The 21037-nt window shown below is 57.4% G+C and overlaps 2 protein-coding genes across 5 annotated transcripts; one reads left to right on the plus strand and one right to left on the minus strand.

Moving 5' to 3' along the window:
- Nucleotides 1-4931: 4931 nt before the first annotated feature.
- TCEA2 (transcription elongation factor A2) lies at nt 4932-14182 on the plus strand. 3 transcript variants are annotated; one of them, XM_023511985.1, is made up of 10 exons: nt 4932-5080; nt 8674-8736; nt 9116-9221; nt 10193-10283; nt 11515-11645; nt 11906-11977; nt 12467-12621; nt 12696-12842; nt 13735-13806; nt 14010-14182. In XM_023511985.1, exons 2-10 carry the CDS (start codon nt 8683-8685, stop codon nt 14016-14018), a joined length of 837 nt encoding a protein of 278 aa, XP_023367753.1. In that variant the 5' UTR covers nt 4932-5080; nt 8674-8682; the 3' UTR covers nt 14019-14182. The 3 variants fall into 3 exon arrangements, with proteins under 3 accessions (XP_023367753.1, XP_023367752.1, XP_003787843.1); XM_023511984.1 differs by lacking the exon at nt 4932-5080 and adding an exon at nt 5464-5714; XM_003787795.3 differs by lacking the exon at nt 4932-5080 and adding an exon at nt 5464-5714 and having other exon boundaries at nt 11921-11977.
- Nucleotides 14183-15328: 1146 nt separating this feature from the next.
- Nucleotides 15329-20977, minus strand: RGS19 (regulator of G protein signaling 19). Of its 2 annotated transcripts, XM_003787796.3 has the most exons (6): nt 20473-20977; nt 17981-18078; nt 17675-17796; nt 16412-16486; nt 16096-16330; nt 15329-16002 (listed from the first exon to the last, which is right to left on the minus strand). In XM_003787796.3, exons 2-6 carry the CDS (start codon nt 18008-18010, stop codon nt 15811-15813), a joined length of 654 nt encoding a protein of 217 aa, XP_003787844.1. In that variant the 5' UTR covers nt 18011-18078; nt 20473-20977; the 3' UTR covers nt 15329-15810. The 2 variants fall into 2 exon arrangements, with proteins under 2 accessions (XP_003787844.1, XP_023367754.1); XM_023511986.1 differs by lacking the exon at nt 20473-20977 and having other exon boundaries at nt 17981-18326.
- Nucleotides 20978-21037: the final 60 nt, after the last annotated feature.

Here is a 21037-nt window from a genome sequence, read left to right on the forward strand (position 1 = left end):
GGTGGCTCAGTCAGCTTGTTGGGGAGAACTCCTTGGAGGAGGAAGTTCCCAAGGTCTGTAAGGTCCAGGAGTCCAGGATGTGAATGCTCTGAGCAAGTCCTCACAGGTCAGGAGCTACTAAGGGATCCTAGGACCAGAGATTTCTAAGGTGTGGCGTTGGGAGTTTTGAGGTTGGTCAGTGCCACAACCCCCACAAGCGAGGGCCTCTTTCCCTCCAGAACCAGCTACATTTATACCCTGGTGCTCTGTTGGGAATCATTTGGGAGACATGGAAACCTGGCCAGCAGGTTAGTGGCTCGCTCCTGCCACCTAGAGGCCACTGTTCCTCACAGGCCCTGGAGCGGGGTCACCAGATTCCATGCTAGCTGATTACCCTAGCTGAGTCTAATCCCTTTCCCTTGCAATGGCTGCTTCTACTCAGTGCTGTACCATGTGAGGGCTGGGACTCCTGTGATGGGGGCTGTGGCAGCCAAGTGGGAAGCCCCCCTATGTCCTGTCCACTATTTTCTCTACATCATTGCCTCTACCATGAGCCAGGCCACCACTGACCCTATCCACACCCATCTGGTCAGGCTCTTCAGACACCCTGATGCATCCCCAGAGGCTGGGTCCACTGCGACACCTGCCTCCACCCCTGGAGGTATCCCCTGACCTCCCACCTCTTGTCCTCAAGGGGCTACAGCATCTTGGTCTTCCTGTCTGCAACCTGAGTGGGCCTCGCTGGTGACCCAGAGAGACATAGCAGGCCCTTTCCCAGCCCCAGGAGGTGGCAATGACCTGGCATCTCATGGGGAGGAAGAGGGCCTATGGCAGGGTTCTGGGACCTCCACTCTGGCTCAGCAAGGCAGAGTCCTACTTCTGTAATGGAGGCTCCCCTCAACACTATGTCCTTCTGTTGGCTGTGCACACCGTAGAATTTATGGGATGATAAAGGAAACCAATTATCCTAACACATGGTTATAAAAACTTATGATATAGAAACCTGAGTGCTTCTTTATTAGCTCACTAGAAAGCGAGCTGCACACCTATAATCCCAGCACTCTGGGAGGCTGAGATGGGTGGATTGCTTGAGTTCAGGAGTTCGAGACCAGCCTGAGCAAGAGTGATACCCCATCTCTAAAAATAGCTGAGTGTTGTGGTTGGCAGCTATAGTCCCAGCTACTCCGGAGGCTGAGGCAAGAGGATTGCTCGAGCCCAAGAGTCTGAGGTTGCTGTGAGCTATGATGCTACGGTACTTTATCAAGGGCAACAAAGTGAGACTTGTGTCTCAAAAACAAACAAACCATAACAACAACAACAAAAACCCCCAAGTTGTGGTGTTGGGCTGAACGCCCACGCAGAGTGCAGCAGCAGTGAGTTTGCGCAGTGTCAGACACAGCAGTTGCTGGTGTGAAGCAGCTTTGGCTTATGCTGTGTTGGTCACAGGCCCTGATGACCAGAGGTGGCTTGTGGCTTTGCTCATAACTGAAGGAGTGATATGTTTCCCCTAGAGGCCAGCAGACAGGAGATGGTGATTTCTTCCTGCACAGTTTTTTTCTATCAGGATATGGTTACTGACCGCTTGGACCATTGAGACCCCATCCCACTCCTCCCTTTTGCCTTATCCAGGCCCCCCACAGCTCCTAGACCCTGTCTCTGTCTCACTCCCTATCTCAACAGACAATATTCTGGAGGATGTTTGTCCCTCTCCACAGCTTGGGTGAGGTTGTTGGGGCTGGGATTTACTATCATCCCAACTACCACCCGCTGGGAACCCTCTATAGCCCTGAAACCCAACTTCCAGCCCTCCTGAGCCTCTTCCCGCCTCTGGGCACAGTTCTTCTCATACCCCAGCTGACCTGTGTCCAGTACCTCTAACCTACATGTAAGTACTACCAAGGACAAAAACCCCAGGGCCCACCCAAAGGGGCAAGGGTATTTGTTCTTGACCAGCTCCCCAGATCATGCTTTGAGAGTCACTGTGCTAGGGCATCTTTGTGGATTGAAATGTTTAAATGAGCCAAATATTTATTTATTTATTTATTTATTTTTGAGACAGAGCCTCAAGCTGTCCCCCTGGGTAGAGTGCCGTGGCATTACAGCTCACAGCAACCTCCAACTCCTGGGCTCAAGTGAGTCTCCTGCCTCTGCCTCCCAAGTAGCTGGGACTACAGGCGCCCACCACAACACCCGGCTATTTTTTGGTTGCAGACGTCGTTGTTGTTTGGCGGGTCCGGGCTGGGGATTCGAACCCGCCACCTTAGGTGTACGTGGCTGGCGCCCTAGCTGGTTGAGCTATAGGCGCCGAGCCATGAGCCAAATATTTAAAAGCATCCCTCATGGAAAGCCCTCTCCCTCGGTCAGATGATACAGGCAGGGTCAAGAGTAGGCCTCAGTCTTATTTTCCAGTTATTTCATGTGCTCCCTCTGTAGAACTCTATGCTTTTCACACAGAGACCAGCCTCAGTGCTGGCTCCATGATAGCAGCTTGGTCAGGGATGTGTGTGCTGGCATCAAGCCCCCATCCTCCTGGCACCTCTCACAACCTGCACAAATCTGTACAGACTCCTCTCACAGCGTGGGGATGCTCCAGTGAAGCCTGTCCTGGCCCTATTCCCTGACTTTAACCTTAGGGACAAAGCTGTGTTGAGATCACCTGGACGCACACTTGCCTGCTTCGTTCTCCTCCACACTGAGTTCATCTTCCTGCCCAGGAGAGGCCATTTCTGTGCCCTAGCCTTTTTCAGTGTCTTAGACTTCCAGCCTGGTATTTGGAAGTCTCCCCCAGCTTAAGGGTAGAGTTGCTACCCTTAGGGTGAATCAACCCAACCCTGTCTGTTGGAGGGGCCTGTGGGCTGCCTCCATGGATATGTCAGCGTCCCCATAGATGACAGGGAACTGGCTTTGAAGCCTTGCAGCCTGGATCTTTTTCTTTTTTTTTTTGAGACAGGGTCTCACTATGTCACCCTTGGTAGAGTGCCGTGGCATCACAGCTCACAGCAACCTCCAACTCTTGGGCTTAAGCGATTCTCATGCCTTAGCCTCCCAAGTAGCTGGGATTACAGGCACCCACCACAATGCTCGGCTATTATTTTTGTTGCAGTTGTCATTGTTACTTAGCTGGCCTGGGCCACAATCGAACCCGCCAGCCTCAGTGCATGTGGCCAGTGCCGTAACTACTGTGCTGTGAGCACCAAGCCAGCAACCTGGATCTTTGAAGCCATGTTTTCTGGGGTTCCTTCTGGTTCCTGCACGAGGCCAGCTCCTGTGCTGGTTCTGTGGGACCCTGGTTGGTTAGTTATCAGCCATCCATAGAGTGGTTGAAGAGGGAGTGGTTACAGCTTCTCTTAGTCTCCTTGGTGTGGCTGGACCCCAAAGGCTTCACATATGCTCCAACCATGGGATTCTGGCCACAAGGACTTGCTTGGTTGATCTGGGATCAGAGCTGTGGCCCCAGTCCGCAGTGAGGGGACAGAATTAGAATCAGTATCAAAACTAGAGGTGTTGTGTTCACCCATCATAGAGTCTGTGTCTTGGAGAAGTATTACTCTCTGTAAGGAATTCCATGCTTTTCCTTATGATTAAGATGAATCTCTTTTGGTGGCACCTGTAGCTCAGTTGGTAGGGCGCTGGTCACATACACCAAGGCTGCTGGGTTTGAACCTGGCCCGGGCTTGCTAAACAATGACAACTACAACAAAAAAATAGCCAGGTATTGTGATGAGTGCCTGTATCCCCAGCTACCTGGGAGGCTGAGGCAAAAGAATCACTTAAGCCCAAGAGTTTGAGGTTGCTGTGAGCTGTGATGCCACAGCACTCTACCCACGGCCACAGCTTGAGACTCTATCTCAAAAAAAAATGTGCTTCTCTTTGATTTGGCTTGGTGCCTGTGGCTCAGGGGCTAGGGCGCCAGCCACATACACAGGAGCTGGCGGGTTCGAATCCAGCCTGGGCCTGCCAAACAAGGATAATTGCAATAAAAAATAGCTGGGCGTTGTGTGGATTGCCTGTAGTCCCATCTACTTGGGAGTCTGAGGCAAGAGAATTGCTTAAGCACAGGAGTTTGAGGTTGCTGTGAGCTATGTCACAACATCACAGCACTCTACTGAGGGTGACATAGTTGACACTCTATCTCCAAAAAAAAACCCTCTTTCATCAGTAATAGGGGGAAAATTAACTTCATAACTGACCATATTTCCCTTTTCACCTTGGCTGCTGGGAAGCTCAATCATATTTAATGTTACTGAGAGCCTAAGGCATGGTTAGCCTCAGTCATCTGGACATCCTACCTGCCTCATGTTTGGCTGGTTTTAACTTCAGTGACCAGGGGGCCCCACAACACTATAGACATCAGTCCCTTGGTCTGCACCAACCCTAGCATCGCACTCTGTCCAGCAAACCAGCCAGCATCTGCTACATTACTGAGGAAGTGGCAGGTATCTGGGGGGATGTTGGCCCTGCTCCCTTCCTTTTCCCCAACCCTCCCAGGCAGGAGAAATTCCTCTAGCCACAGGCAGCCTGCACTTTCCCGGGCTGTCCAGCAGCAATGGAGATGAAAACTATTAAAAACTGCTTACGTGGCTCAGCGCCTGTGGCTCAAGTGGCTAAGGCGCCAGCCACATACACCTAAGGTGGCAGGTTCGAATCCCCAGCCCGGGCCCGCCAAACAACAATGATGGCTGCAACCAAAAAATGGCCAGGCGTTGTGGCAGGCGCCTGTGGTCCCAGCTACTTGGGCAGCTGAGGCGGGAGACTCGCCTGAGCCCAGGAGTTGGAGGTTGCTGTGAGCGTGATGCCATGGCACTCTACCCAGGGGGATAGCTTGAGGCTCCGTCTCAAAAAACAAAAACAAACAAACAAAAAAAAAAAACTCTTACGCTCCTTCCCCTGGCCTGTGTTCACTGTGCTATGTGAATCAGCAAATATCCTGACAGCGAGCCGCCGTGCACAGCCCCGGATCGCACCCCGGTGGCCGACTGCGGAAGAGGCCTTGCCCTCGCAGCCTCTCCAGAGACCCCAGGCGTCTTGCTCACCGCAGCCCGGCCCGTTGCAGCCGCCCCATCAGGCCACTGCTCGCTCAGGCCCCGGGGCCCCTGGACAGGTAAGCTCCGAGTAGCGACCTGAAGGACCCGAACGTGGGCCTGAGACTGCAGTGGCGTATAGCCGCTAAAGCCAGAGCGTGGGGCTCAGGCGGGTCATATAGAGGGGCCGTGGGCGGCGGGAGTGTTCTGCTGGCCTTGCTCCGACCGCCGCCTGTGGCCCTGAGAGGCCCAGGTGGGAGGAGGACGGCCGCGCACCCGCTGCTCACTAGCCTCACCGCTGGTGGGGCGCTCCCCGCTGCTCTTCCGCGGGGTCTTGTGGGACCGCGAGCTTCGGCGGCGCGTCAGGACTACACTTCCCAGGAGACCGTGCCCACTGCGGGGCGCCTGGGGGTTGTGGTCCGAGGTGAAGCTGGCACGGGTGGGGTGGCGGGCGCAGGGACTACATTTCCCAGCATGCAGCGCGCGGCCGAGGGGGCTGGGGGTTTGGGCCGGGGGTCTGCCGCCCGCGGCCGGGCTGTGTCTGCTGCGACAAGTGCGGGAGGCAGCGGCGGCCTGGGTCGGATTCCGAGCCGGGCGGCGGAGGCGGGCGCGGCGGGCACGGGGGCCGCTGCTCCCGAGGCGATGATGGGCAAAGAGGAGGAGATTGCGCGGATCGCCCGGAGGCTGGACAAGATGGTGACCAAGAAGAGCGCGGTGAGGGGCGCGGGCCGCCAGGACCCCGGGACCCCCGCCCCGTCGAGACCCCGTCGAGTTCGCCGACCCCCATCAGGGCCGGGAGACCACCTGAGGGGCAGGACGAGGCCCCGCCCCAGCAGAGACTCCCGGGATGCGGGGAGACCCCTTTCCTACCCTACACCCACTCCCGCAGAGGCCGCGATCGGGCCTGGACCTGGTCCCGGGAGCCACCGCTCTGGACTCAGACCCCTCCTGCCTGGCTGAGACCCCGCAGACCTGGGCTCTGCACCCTTCCCTGTCCCCTAACTCCAGGCCCCCTGCCTGGTCACTGGACAACTTCCTAGGCCCCGCCCCACCCCCACCTTACAACTCAGCCGTTTCTTTCAGGCCGCCGCCCGGAGCCTTTCCCCATTCCAGCGTGGGCACCCTCATGGGGCCTCCACTACTCCTGCTGAGCCCGGCCAACCCCACCCCCCACCCCACCCGGTCCCCATTCCAGCTCGGAGTCCTCTCCCACTATTGTCTCCCATGCCCTGTGTTGCCTGCAAGAGTTTGGAGTCTGAGATTGGACCCCCTTTTCCCTGGACCTATAATATCTCTCCTGCCTCTTTCTAGCCCTTGTCATACCCCCTTCACAGGCTGGGCAGAGGCCTTTCCTGACTGTGGGGACCGTTTTCTTCTCTATCCCCATCCTCAGGTTTCTCTAATAAATTCTTTCCTTAGTCAGGACTCAGCCAGCAGCTACTGGGATGTGGGTAGATATGTAGAGACCCTAGGGAAAAGATTGCTTGTGTAAGATGTAAAACCTAGTAGCTCAAATGAGCCTGGCCTGGCAGTGTCTGGGCACTGGAGCCTCTGGTCAGCTCTGCTCATTGTGCAGCCTGGGCCTCTGTTGTCCAGCTGCCACAGTGAGCCTTTGGAGGATGCTGCTCATGAGGCCTCCAGGAGAGGCAGGCCGGTGGGGGTCCAATCCCAGTATCATGACCATGGCAACCTGTGCAACCTCTACAACCTCTCACAGAAGCACCCTTAGCAAACGGTACTTGCCTCATGGGGGTGGGGAGATGTCCAGGAGTCATGTGGAGTGCCTGGCTGGCTCAATAAACATGACCTGGGCCCTCCCCCCCAGACTGTGAGGTTCTGGGACAGGGCTGAGTTACATGTCTGCTGGGCCAGCCCAGGGTGGTAAAGGCAGCTGAGTCATGGGTTAATGACAGCTTGTGCCACCACCCCAGGGCTGTGTGACTACAATGGGATTTGGGGGTAGCTTTTTGGGCTGAGCAAGATTGAGTCTAGATTCCTGTTGATCATGGTTGTAGGTTGAGGCCTACACTGGGAAGGGGGCGGGCTCTCATTCATTCATTCATGCTGGAAGTAGCCCCCCTCCATTGTGTTCACACACCTGGGAGACTGGGAGCACAAAGCAGGGGTGTGGGAAGGATCTACGGCTGTTTCCAGAGATGACCAGAGAATGAAGTTGCCTTCTCAAAGGAGACAAAGTACGACAGATAAAAGCCAGAGTTGGAGAGTAAATATGGGTCATGGAACCTGGGAGGTCCTTGAGGGGTGGGCAGACCTGAAGGGAGGTCTGGTGGAAGCACAGCATGGTCAGAATCTCTGCAGGAGAGTGTAGAGGGGAGAGAAGGATTGTAGAGTGAGGAGTTAGATCCAGCAGAGGGTCCTGGGTCGTTCCAGTGCCTGAGGCTCCTTGGGGGCTGTTTGGGAATTTTGATGCCTCTCTGGTTTTGAGGTCAGTGAAAACCATGTTACTTGGTGTGCAGTGCTGTCAGGGAACACTGCCTTTGACTCTGGTGATCTGTCCCCTCTGAGGTCGCCTGAGGGCTGGACTCTGCACAGCCTGAGGGGCAGGGCTTGCCTGGGGAGTTGTCAAGGAGGGGGCTGCAGCCTGGGCAGAGCTGCTACCTGGATTGGGAGTTCATCGGGCAAGTCCCTCCCATGGCTTCTGGGCTGCAGGATATCTGAGTAGCTGGGTCAGCTTATCTGATGGTGTGGGGAAGGACACACACAGGGAAACCCATTAGTATGTTCACGGGCCTGGGGCTTTTGAGAGCAAACTGGGGAGGAGGGTAAGGTGAGATGCATAGCTCAATTTCAGTTTTAGATAGGAGAGACCTTGCTGAGAAGCTTTGAAAGGATGGCAGCATGAGCCCTGAAGATATTGGGGGGGGGGTTGTCTAGGCAGTGGACGGTAGGTGTGAAGATCCTGGGTTGAGTGGCTCTGCACCCATCACTGAGGCTCTGTGCCTAAAGTGAAGGTGTGTCCTGTTTTTTCCTGGTCTCGCTGTGTAATAAGGTCTGGGAGGAAACACAGATCTTGGCAGGGGAGGGAGACCAGGGGGTCTGTTGCAACAGTCTAGGCAAGTGCATGGGGGGCACTTGGGACCCTAGAGGACTGACCAAGAGTGGGGCTGGTATTGGCGGCAGGTACTGGCTGTGGCTGTGCCAGCAGTGGAGGCATGTCCTCAGCACAGGACACTGAGGCTCCTGGTCAGCCTTACCAGCTAATGGGTGGGTCACTTTGCGGAGAGGTTGTCTTACACACAAGGGCATGGATGGACAAGGTGTGAGCAAACCTAGGGCTGCCTTCACCTGTGTGGCTCTCCAAGGCCTGCAATCTGCATGGGAGCTGGCATTTTGGGCCAGTGACCTGATGTTACAGTAAGGTCATTGCTCATGGAGGTCAGGAAGTCATGTGACCTATGACCATTGAGACTGTAGAACTGCTTCCCTTCCCATCCCTTGCTGGGGTGGGAGCAGGAAGGGCCCTTTGCCATGGTGCAAGAACTTGTGGGCAGAACCCTGGGTGCCTCCAGGTGCAGGAATTGTGGCTTTCCTCTGACCCCAGGTGGAGTCTCCAAATTGTCACTGCCTTGTGTCCCTTGCAAGTGGGCAGGAGGCAGTGTTATTGACCACTAAGATCTAAAGTCCTTTTTGAAGGTCCCCCTTCTCCTTCCAGGAGGGAGCCATGGACCTGCTGCGGGAGCTGAAGGCCATGCCTGTCACACTGCATTTGCTCCAGGTAGGTCCCTGCCTGCCCAGGCCTGGGACAGCTCCTGGGGACAGCCCAGGGGACAGCAGTTCTAAGAGCACCTGGCAGGGCTTGTCCACTGCCCCTACCCCCAGTTGTTGGTTGGCACAAATACTTGACCTTGAGGAGAGGGTCCTTGCCTCTCTCTGGTGCCTGATAAAACAGGGAGGGGGTCTGAGAACAGCCTATCCTGTCCTTGATGGGTAAGGCTCCGGGGTTCCAAATGGGGTGGTTCCCACTAGGAGAGGCATCTACCTCCCCTGCCAGTCCCTAGGCCCTGCCCTGTGGGATACACCAAGGGTCTGCTAGGAGAATCTGACTTCTGGGGCAGGCTCCCACTGCCACCCGACCCAGGCCACTTGCCTTGCAGTCCACCCGAGTCGGGATGTCTGTCAACGCCCTGCGGAAGCAGAGCTCGGACGAGGAGGTCATTGCACTGGCCAAGTCCCTCATCAAGTCCTGGAAGAAGCTCCTGGGTGCGGGCCTGACAGTGCTGACTGTGCGCTGGGGCAAGGGGCCCCTGGAAAGAGTTGGCCTCTTGTTGGTCAGCACAATGTAGGGTGCTGGTGGTGCTGACGCTGAGCTGGGCCACCTGGGAGTGGGGTGGTGGCAACCTGGGCCAGGAAGCACCTACCTCGGGCTGAGAGGTCAGCTGTTCATCAGTGTCAGCTGAGAGGAGTTGCTTTGGGGGCGTGACTGGTGGGGCAGTGTGGATGGTGGGAAGGGGGCTCCATGTAGAACAGGGAGAGAAGAGAGTGGAGGCCAGGACCTGAGCTGGGCAGGGCACCAGGAGCCCTAGAGGAGGAGGGGGTAGGGCCAGGGTACCCCAGGAAGACAGGAGAAGGCAGAGGGAGGAGGCAGAGCCACTGAAGCCACTCAGAACAAAGGGGCAGCCCCTGGCTAAGGAAGGACTGAGCTAGACTAAAGGCAGTCTCTTCCTTAGCACAGTGGCTAACTAGGGTGACAGAGGCTCCTACCTGAGACAGGAAACCAGCCCCTCCTCTGGACTCTAGGAGAGAGGCCTCCCCCCATCTTCTCCCAAACTCTGTCCACACCCTTGTGAAACAGAGACACATGTCCTTGGCCAAAAGCATGTCCTGGTCACCAGTGCAGGCTGCAGGTCCTGAGCCTGGCTCCACCTAAGGTTGGGGTTTAGGAATAGCCTTGTGAGGGAAGTGCTTGGTCTGTCCAGTCAGGATGGGCAGGAAGGTGGACCCCAATGAGGCCCCAGAGGATCATGGGGAGGCACCTCCCGGCTTGCAGAGGCTGATGAAGGGTCACTAGGCAGAGAGGGCTTCAGTGGGAAGGCTTGGTGGGCTCTTGGCCCTGGCTCTGTCTAGCTGTGTAGCATGCCAGGGCCAGGGCCAGTAGTCTAGCAGAGGTTGCCTGGTGGTCATCTGCCCCTCCCTCCTGATCAGCCCATCTCCTTTTTCTTGGGCAACTGTAGATGCTTCAGATGCCAAAACCAGGGAGCGGGGGAGGGGCATGCCTTTGCCCACATCGTCCTCCAAGGATGCCTCAGAGGCCGTGGATCCCAGGTAGCACACCTGGGAAGCAGGTGCACACACTCCTGCTTCCTAGCCTTAGTTTCCTCAGCAGGGACAGGGTGCTCATCTCTACATGCCTGGGCACTGTGTTGGGGGAGGGGCTCTCTAGGGGCTACACACAAGGTTGATGAGCCCTATGTTGGACACTGCATCTCATGCTGAGGCTCTCCTGCCCTGACTGTCTGAGACACGTGGATGTGTTCACCTGGTTGTCAATGAGCCACTTTGATCCCTCCCTACAGAGAGCATGCATGCCCTGAGTGGACTTGTAGGAGCTCCCTGCCCACTTCCCCTGAGGCTCTGTCCTGGGATTGGTTCTCAGTAGCCTGCTCTGGCTGTCTCCTCAGCCTCACTTGATGGGAGACCCTCTTACCTGCAAAGTCTCACCCAGAACCGAAGGTGCCCAGCTCCCTACTGGCTGATGTGCACTGGTGTGGACACTGCTGACCAGAAGTACAGTTAGGGCTTTGTTGCCATGCAGGCCAGGGGTGTTCACAGTGACAGGCTGTGGCCAAGAGACTGCTCTGCCCTTGACCAGAGGGGGTGGCATTGGCTGGGGCACTGAGTGGGACAAACTGAGTTCTGGGATCATGGCTGGTAGTGGACAACAGCTTGTCTGCACGCCTGTTCCAGTTGAGTCTCCTTCAGGAAGCCACCTGCCTCTGCTCATTCCCATGAGAGTGCCAAAGCCTGGGCCCAGCCTGAGAGAGGGTGTCCTTGTCCCATTTTATGTGTTCTAAGTAGGGTTACATGTGACAGTAGAATCTGGCCTTGGGAGATCTCCTCCCTGTCTTCTTGTAGGTTTCTACCTGTTTCTGAGCTAGCAGCAGCTATGGCTGCAATTAGCAGAGAGGTGTCTGTAGGAGGTCTGAGTTCTGGGCTTCCCAGAGACTGTGCACACCAAGAGATGGCAGGAGCTACGTGGCCTGTTCTGACTAGCTGGCAATGCTGCTGAGGTGTTGATTGCTGGGAAAAGATCTAGCATCCTATTCCTGTTTGAAAAGTACACCCTGACCCACTGGGGACCTTAAGTTCCCTCCCATGGCCAGTGGGCTTGCTGGCAAGGATGGAGACAGGCTCTCAGGCTGCAGTAGGGCTCTATCAGGGGAGCAAACAGGGTTTGGAGATGTGGATTGTGCCATATCTTCTCCTTTCCTGGGACCAGTGTCATACTAGGGTGCATATCCTTAGTCTGAACCCATCTGGCCCTGCTTCTCTCCAGCCGCAAAAGGTCAGAGATGCCCAGGATGCCGTCCACCCCGAGGATCACTACGTTTCCTCCAGTGCCGGTCACTTGTGATGCTGTGCGTAACAAGTGCCGTGAGATGCTGAGTGCTGCCCTGCAGACAGACCGTGAGTGCCCAGCAGGACCTGACTCCTGACTCTATGCAGACTCACAGGGTGGCCCAGGCCCTGCCTACTCACATAGATTGCTCTCCTCCCCCAGCCCATTATCATCGTGAACCTGGGAGGGGGTGGGGGGGCCTTGGTGATATCAGAGTGCCTGGATTGTGGGCAGAGTCCCCTAGAGACACAGGTGTCCCCTCTAGCTGCCAGGGTGTTGTATAGGCAGTGGGAGCAGCAGGTGGAAAAGCCAGTGGGCGTTTTGTCAGGCCTCCCTCTTGCAGATGACCATGTGGCCATTGGTGCGGACCTTGAGCGTTTGTCTGCGCAGATCGAGGAATATATCCTTTGTGCAGGGGGTTTGTGGGCCAAGGGTGTCTGGCAGAGTCAGAAGGCCACAGGACCTGCCACCTGTGGCCACCAGGGCTCCCCCTGGTGGCTGCTAGATGACACTTACAGGCTGTCCAATGCCCTGTCTGGGTCGTCACTTGCCTGGGCAATTGGGCACCCTCGCCCCAGGAGGGGTCCCTGGACCGACTGAGGGGCTAATTCTGTCTACTATCCCTGGGGCCTATCCTTGTGCTATCCCCTATCCCTACTATCCCTGTGCTATCCCTGGGGCCTCGAACCTGATGCTTCATCTCAGCCAGGAAGGGGTCTGGGGGAGACCTAGCCCTGCAGCCCCTCAACTCACCAGCAGGACTGGGGGATAGACTGACTCCTATGTAACCAGGCAGAGCCTCCCAACACCCCCAGCTCCTGATGCAGTGTGGTGGGTGGTGGCTAGAAGTGGCGATCTTGGCCTCAGAGGGGTCCTTAAATGCCTGCACGCATCTTCCGGGACGTTGGGAACACGGATATGAAGTACAAGAACCGCGTGCGGAGCCGCATCTCCAACCTGAAGGATGCCAAGAACCCTGACCTGCGCCGGAATGTGCTGTGTGGCGCCATCACACCCCAGCAGATTGCGGTGATGACATCAGAGGTGAGTCTGCCCCAGGGTGGGGGGGCTGGGGCTGTCCTGTGGAGTGTGGGCTAAGCAGCCAGCCCTTGCCCCAGGAGATGGCCAGTGATGAGCTGAAGGAGATCCGCAAGGCCATGACCAAGGAGGCCATCCGTGAGCACCAGATGGCCCGCACAGGCGGCACGCAGACCGACCTGTTCACCTGCAGCAAGTGCAGGAAGAAGAATTGCACTTACACACAGGTGAGTGGCTGCCGGGCACCCCTAGAGCTTATTCCTCTCCTCACCTCTGCTGGGTGGCAGGTCCACCCCTCACGTCTTGTGTGGCAGCAAGTTTGTGGTCCTAGCTTGGGTTTCTCCCTGAACCTCTTGGGCTTTGGTGAGGCCAGGGAGTGACATCACCTTCAGGGACCACTCCCCTTCCCCAGGACGCTCAGCCCCTGCAGTGTCTCTGGTGGTCAGTCCCACTTGTTATGGGCTGCTGAAGTGGAGGACTAGGTCTGGGCTGGTATAGGGGGTCATGAGGAGTGTGGGTGCTGGTGAGAGGGTGGTGTAATCACAGGAACCTCAGACTGTGGCATGAAGGATGATGCTGAGATGCTTGGGGGAGACTGTGTGGGCCCCATGACATGCTGGGGGGCCTGGGAAGAGGAGTTTGAGGTGGCCACAGTGCTTGGTAGACAGCTTGTGGGGGGGCGATCTCCCAGTGGGCTGTGCAGGGTCTGAGTCTGTACGAGGTTTGGCTCGCTCTCACCCCCAACTGCTGGTCAGAACTGGCCCTGTTTGTGGGGTAAAGCTCACCCTCTTGCCTTCCAGAAGGCAGCTGTACCACTGGGAATCCTTGCTAGTCCCTCCACCACAGGGCCCTTCCTACCAGGGATCCTTCTGCCCTTAGCTGAGTCTGGGCCCTGTTGGGCTCAGGCCCATGTGAGGTGCCTTAGGCCCACACAAATGCCTGTGCCATGGCAGACCACCACCTCCCTCCCTGAGAGGTTGGGGCCACTGGGTAGCCTCAGGTCAGGTCACCCACCCATGGGGGTCTAGGGATGGCAAGACCAACACAGCCCAGGTCAGGGAATGCCCTTCTCTGCAGAGAGCCTAGTGGTGACCCCAGGCTTACCCAGCCCTCCCCCAGGTGCAGACCCGCAGCTCTGATGAGCCAATGACCACCTTTGTTGTCTGCAATGAGTGTGGCAACCGCTGGAAGGTAGGTGGCAAGCCCATGTGGCAAGAGGAGGGCTCCTGGCCCTCCTCTTGGGAGGTGTGTCTTAGTTGGCAGGGGCTGCACTCTGGACGAGTGACAGCTGTGCCCAGCAGGCCTCCTGGAGTCTCAGGGGTGGTTGGTGGAGACCCCAGCCGTCTGGGCCTTTTCTGCCTCCCACCCAGCTGTCACTTACCCACTTCTTGCAGTTCTGCTGAGCCCTCTTGCAGATGTCCTGCAGCCCCGGGCCGTGGCCAGCCCTCTTGTCCTCGATGGACACAGCCTCCTTGGAGGCCCCTGAAGGCAGCCCACCCTGCCCCACCCTGCCTGCCTGGAGTGCACCTTTCTGCTTGTTTCCCACATTAAATGTCTGTTTTTGCCATCTTGCTGTCCTTGGCCCATGTCCTTTCTACCTCCTGCTGCTACTGGACAACACTCCTTCCTGGGGTCAGGTGATGCCTGGGCTTGGGCCTGGTCAGTCTGCCCTGGAGAAAGCTTGGCGGACCTCAGAGGGATCACCTCTGCCATGTGGCCAGAGGGCCTGGGTGATTTGCCTGTGCCTGTACACAGAGACAGGGAGGACTTGTGTGCACATGGGGCAGCCGGGGACCCCACATGGTGTTAAGCTACCCCACTGCTTCCCCTTCTTGGGCATGGGCAGCTTAGGGCCTAGGATGGCCTGTCCTATGTCCTGCCTCTGTTCGTGGGGTTTACTGTGCAGAATAGGTGTCTTGGGACCTTGAGCTAAGTCCAGCTTCCAATCACTTGACTTCCCAGAAATTTGAGATAATGGAGTGGGGAGTACATGTCTGCACAGTGAAGGTGGTGGTATGTTTCACACCAAGGGGCTTTCTGTTGGCCTGCCTCTGGAGGACACCCCTGATACCTCCTGGGGACCTTGGTAGGAATCCACCAAGCCTTCACGAGGTGCTGTGGCCACACCAGTCTCACCCTACATTAAGCTCAGGCACCGAGGCCACTGTTCTGAGGAGTCTGGTTGGAGTGTGGGGGTGGGCAGAGTGTGTGGTACTTTGCCTCTTCTCCAAGTGGGCACTAGAACCCATGTCCCTGTGCCAAGGCTGAATCTGGAACAATTCCTCACTCTCAAATCTCCCCACAAACATGGAATAGAGGAGAGACTTTTGCTTTAAAAATATCTTCAAGGCTCAGCACCCATAGCTCAGTGGTTACGGTGCTGGCCACATGCACCAGGGCTGGTGGGTTCAAACCTGGCCCGGGCCTGCTAAACAACATGACAACCTCAACAAAAAAATAGCCGGCATCTGTATTCCCAGCTATTTGGGAGGCTGAGGCAAGAGAAACACTTAAGCCCAGAAGTTTGTAGTTGCTGTTGTGAGCTTTGACACCACAGCACTCTGCCAAGGGCCACATAGTGAGAATCTGTCTCAAAAAACAAACAACAAAAAAAAAACAATTCAATAATAAGACATCCTATTTTAAGAGAGGATGGGGAAATGAGAGGAGGAAGATAAATATGAAAAAATTATTTTCTTTTTTTTGGCTGAAACACAGTAAGGACATATTTTCAGGTTTAAAGTCCATGGACATATAAAATACTTGTAGAAATCGGGTCCTGTCACCTTGAGCCTGATTTTGAGGTTTCACATCTGGTTCTGAAGTTCTGGGTCTGACTCTGGGGTGCAGAAGGCTCATGTTACAAAACTGGGTAACGTGGAGGTCCTGCTCCCCACCAAAGAAAGGCAAAATCTTGGCTGCTAGCTGTGTGGGACAGAGGTGCCTATGAGGCTTACAGGTCGAGGCTTCCCGTGAAGCCCCTCCCAACATGCAGGGCACTGAGCAGCCTTGAGGGGCTGCTGGCTGCCCTGCACCTAGAGCTCCTGCCGGGCTGAGGGCAGAGCCAGGAGATGAAGCCTTTCCCTCTGGGGCTGGGACTGCCCCTTGGTGTGCCTTAACATCTCCACTGGCACGCACATGTGGAGTAGCCCAGAGTCTGCCCCTAAGGGGCCTAGTGTCTGTCACTGGGGCCACCTAGGACTCAGAAGAAGACTGTGAGGCTCCCCGGAGCAGCAGGGCACGGTAGGTGGGAGAGCTGAGGAAGCGAGGGTAGGAATCCCGGTGCATGAGTGTGTAGATCTGCAGCTGCGCGTCATCAAACGTGTGCGCAGAAGGCTCCTGCATCTTCTTGTTGATGCCCTCCCGCACGCGGGAGTCCAAGCTCACCTGCAGGAAGCAGCATCCAGGTCAGGGACCTGAAGGTGCCCCCTACAGTCCCCAACAGGCCACCCCCCATGCCTGTGCTGGGGGTTGGCAAACCTCCTTGGGGGACAGGATGGACACGTAGTCCTCGTAGATGAGTCGCGCCTTCTCATCCACCACATGCTGGTTGGCCTCGGCTTTCAGGTCCTCGCATGCCAGCCAGAAGAGCATGTTTTCCTCACTGTACTCTGTGCGCAGGAAGGCCCGGAACACACTGCGCCCTGCTGGACTGTGCATCAGCTTGTCGAAGGACTGCGCCCAGCTCTGCACCTCTTCATGGCTTGGTGTGGCACTGCAGGAGGACATAAGTTTGGGCCCAAGGCCCCCCAGTCTGAGCCCACCCACCATGCACCCTCTGGCCAGTTGGACTTACCACACTTCACAGCCGGGGAGGGGCTGCAACTTGCTCTCCCTGGAGGCCTGCCACACTCGCCGCCGCTCTTCATTCCTAATGGCAGAGAGAAGGTGGCACTGCCTTCGACACACCATGGGCCCCCTCAGCACATGGGCAGACACAAGACACAGGGTACCTGGCACGCATGTAACCTGCCGTGGGGAGGAGCAGCTGCAAGCACTGGCTCCCTTAGCACCCTCCTAGAGCAGTGTCCATGCTTAGTGCTGGCCTCTCTCCTCCTGCTCCCCAAGGGTCCAGGTTGCTGTCCCTGCCACAGTGCTCAGGCCACAACCTCTGCCCCTCCTTCCCAGTTTGACCTAGTATTCCTATAATCTGTTGCCTTCCAGGACCCTTTGGGCTCCCGGTGTACCCTCCCCATTCCCTGTTAGGCAAGACCCCACTGTCAGCCTGCCCTCAACCCCCCTACCTCTTTCTTGCCCATGCATCCATGTTGCAGTCTGACATGTTAGCAGTGTGTCGTCAGCCCCCGGCCCACCTGTTCTTCCCTGCCTCAGTGCCCAGCACTCCTCCATTGCTAGGCCAAAGCCATACTTTAGGGCTCCTCTCAGCAGTGGCCCCAGGGCCCCCAGACCCCAAACCTCCAAGCTCTCAGCAATAGTCCCAACTATTCATGCCCCCTCCTCCATATCTTGCCTGGGCTCAGGCCTCAATTGCTCACTGGGCAGGACCCACTTAGGGTCCCCAACAGCTGTTCCCTCAACAGCCAAGGGCCTGAAACCTGAATAGTGCCAAGCTTCTGCAAGGCACGAAAATGTCCACCAGCTTCCCTTTACTCCTAGAAAATCCTTTTACTACCTGGGAGCCCTACTCCTGCCCTCATGGATACCCAGAGACTCCAGTGCTCTTCTCTGCTCCCAGCAGGCTACCAGGGAAGCTCTTCCCCACTGCCTAGGCCAGCTGCTCTCTCATTCTGGTCTCTGATCAATATGTAGGGTCTGTGCCCACCTTGTTCCCCTGTAGGGCCCAGGGACCATCCTGGTCTTGCCCAGGGCACCATTGTAAGTGTGTTCTGAGCATATGGCTGCACAAGTGCAGGCAGCACCCAGACACATCCTTGGCACACCAGGTGCAAGAGCAACACACAAGCCTCCGAGAGGGTTAGACATTGACCACTGGTCACGAGGACCCAAAAGCCCCCAGACAGGAGGGTGCTTCAAGGTGGCAGGGACATCCTGCCTTCAGGGTCTGCACAGTCCCGCCCCCCCACCCTCCCCCACATACCAGGAGCAGCTGCAGCAGCAGCACCAGCACAGGCAGCAGGGGTTGCGGCCAGGGGCCACCTGGGGGGCCACATCATGGCTAGTCATTGAGGGGGGCCGGTCTGCCTCCTCGGGCCCTGTGTGCTGGGGGATGACAGAGCACCTGAGCCTCTAGCCAAGGCCTATCCGACCACATTCCTCTCCCCTACCATATTCCCAGCAGAGGGCTCTTCTGACCTCTCAGCCTTCAAGGGTCTCCCAGCTTGGTGTGGCCCCTCACTTGCCCGCCCCATCTCTCCAGGGACCAGAGGCGGGGGGCATGACATACCTGTTTCTCAGCCTCATGCGGGGTGGGCATGGGTGGGCAGAGGAGGTTGCCCAGGCTCCGTGGTGCCAGCTCCTGGACCCTCACCACAGCCTGGGGGTCTGGGAAAAGGGCCCAAGGTTCTGACTGAGAACCTTTGACTCTAGCCCCCACCTGTCCCCTGGGAGGGGTCTCAAGAGGGTATCTCCTCCTTCTTCCTCCTCAGAGCCCCGGAGGGGTCTGCTCCTGCCTACCCCACCTAGACCCAGCTCTGCCCAGCCTCTGACCCCCACCAGGGCTGTTAGGGGAATGGAGTCAGGGAGGAGGTGGCTGCAGCAGCTTCTGGCCCCTCCTCCTCCCATGCCAAGCCCCAGATGAGGCTCCCCATAGGGGTTTCTGGGACACCCCCCATCTGCCTAGTCCCTGGGAAGCCGGAAGCCTGGGTTCCTCTTTCTTGGCTTCCGGGTCTTGACCCCTCCCAAAGGGGCTGGTGCATGGGGGTGGCAGTCAGATGTCCTCCTGGGTGTTTCTGCCCAGACTCTGGGTTAGGAAGGTGGGTACAGCTGTTTCCCACCAAGAGTCCAGGTCTGAGCGTGGGCCACAGCAGACTCTGACCTATTCATCTTGGACTCAGCCAGGGGCAGCAGGCTAGGCCTGGAGCATTACATTAGGTTAGGCCTGGAACACTGAGGAATTCAGGGAGAATCAGGACTTCCTGAGGGTGTGAGGGACCTGTGCCCCCAGGGAAGACAGTTCTTTGCTTGTGGAGCTTCCTTAGCCCCCTGCTATCACCCAGGGTTTCCTGCCCTCTCTGCCCACTGCCTCCAGGCTGTGCAAGGCCCCAGCGCACAGTGCACCAGCAGAGGAAGAGGCGAGTGCCCTCGCCTTGCTCCCCTGTCACCTGCTCTGAGGTGGTGCATGTCCTTCCCAGCATTTGGCTACACCTTCTGCAGTGGAGGTGCACCACTTAAGCCTACCACAGCCCAGGTAGGCCTTCTTGTGGGCACATCTACCACCCTTTTCTCTCTCTCTTTTTTGAGACAGAATCTCACTATGTCACCCTTGGTAGAGTGTTGTGGCGTCACAGCTCACAGCAACCTCAAACTCTTGGGTTTAAGTGATTCTCTTGCCTCAGCCTCCCAAGTAGCTGAGGCTATAGGCGCCTGCCACAATGCCCAGCTACTTTTTTGTTGTAGTTGTCATTGTTGTTTAGCAGGCCCAGGCCAGGTTCAAACCAGCCAGCCTCAGTGTATGTGAGCCCCACCACCCTTTTCAGCAGCCAGAGACTTGTGACCTAGTTCTACTTCATTTTCTCATTTAATCTTCCTGTTCCCCACCAAACCACTCCTGGCTTGTAGTTTTGGATACTTAGGGCACTCACTGCCCCTGGGGTCTGGGCATGCAGAGGCCACTGCCCTGACCCAAATCTGGGGGCCAGTACAGTGTTTCCTGGGGCCTTGGACCCTCATAACCTGCCCAACTTTCTCTGAGATCTGTGGGTCTCACAGGTTCCCAGCAAGAAGATGGGGAGACAGAAAGTAGCCCTGAGGCTGGGCTTTTCTTTAGGGGTTAAGTTTTTAGGGAAAGGAGGGGGTGTGCCAGCCTGAGGTCTGGTGGGGGTTGGGCTGTGACTCCCCAGGCAGTGGCTTTCTTGTCTTCGCCTCCTCTGGGGATTCACACTCTGGTGCTTTGGAGTCTGACCCTCCTGGGCAGCTATCTCCAGCTAGTCTCTCAACAAAGGAGAGGACATGCCCAGGGGGTTGGGGCCAAATGTCCAGGGTTGTGTGCTGGGGGCCAAATTTGGTGCCTACTGAGGGAGCTAGCCCCTTTTTTCTAGTTGCAGGCCCTGGACCTGGCTCCCTGCACCCTTCTCAGGTCAGTTGGGGCCACCCATATCCCCAGACTACCCAAGGGTGCCCTGGGCCATCCTTCTTCTCTCCTGGAGATACAGAGTCTAACTAGGGTCCTCCTACTCTTATCTGGTACTAGGGGACTCCTTCCCCTTCTCCAGCCCCCCAGGATTTGGTCCCCAAGTCTGGGAGGGGAGTGGCCAGACCAGCAGCAAGTCTTGTCTCTGGGGACAGAGGCTCCCTGGAGTGGCTGCTGCTCTGCTCCACAGAAGGAAAAAGAACGTCCCCAAGCCTGGCCAGTCCAAAAAAAGAATAAGAAAATGTGACAATCTCAGAAAAAAATGTCATAACCTTTGGGAGGGGGTTGACAGAGGGGCTCCACTCCCAGTCCTTCTCTGCCACCAGCGTCTTTCCTGTATGCTGCACTCCCTGTCTGGCTGGTGGAGGAGCTCTAGCCTGGCCCCTCCAAGGTAGTCCAGCCCGCCGTAGCCCTGCGACTAGCGCCCAAGCCCACCTCTGAAATGGTAGTGGCGACCCCCACCTCGCTCCTCTCCCTGCTGGGGGGCTTTCAGTCTGGAGAAGTCTGTTTCCTTGTAGGGAGACCCTCCCTCCAGCCTCTGACGCCCCCACCCCGACCTCATGAACTCGCCATGGCGCCCCACTCACCAGCGACCCAAAGGCAGGGTGGGGGCGGGAGGGGACCAGTTAGGTCTGGGCCCCACCCTGGCGGCCGAAGGGGCGTGCACTGCAGTGGCAGGGACTCAAGTCAGACGGCAGGAGATACCCCTGCGGCGTCCCGGAGAGAGGCTGGCGCCGGGGATCCCCGATCGGCTGGAGCCAGGGGTTGCAGCGCCTCCCCTACAGCTCGCAGGGCCAAGTGGCTGCCCGATCCAACCGGGTGGAGGCGGGGGATGACAGAGTGTCCTGCCCCAGCCCCTCCCCACCAGGCTGGGGGAGAAGACGCAGAAACCTGGGGTTCTTCCGGGCCCCCACCTTTGAGCAATCACTTCCCCAGGCTCTAAGCTGCAGAAAAAGGGGAACCGGCTGCAACACCCCCTCCCCCACGCGCGGGGGGCGGGCTACAGTCCCACTGCGGCCCAGAGTCCACGTGGACCCCGCCGCGGGAGTCCTTGGGGTGAGGACCCCAGGCACCAGCTCCCGAGGCTCCCGCGACTTGGGGCCGGGAGGGGCCGGCCCGCGCGCTCTGAAGTCCGGCCCGGCCGTCGGGGAG

The sequence above is a fragment of the Otolemur garnettii genome, unplaced genomic scaffold (genome assembly GCF_000181295.1).
Source record: "Otolemur garnettii isolate 467f Iridium unplaced genomic scaffold, OtoGar3 scaffold00023, whole genome shotgun sequence".
In the NCBI taxonomy this organism is placed as follows: Eukaryota; Metazoa; Chordata; class Mammalia; order Primates; family Galagidae; genus Otolemur; species Otolemur garnettii.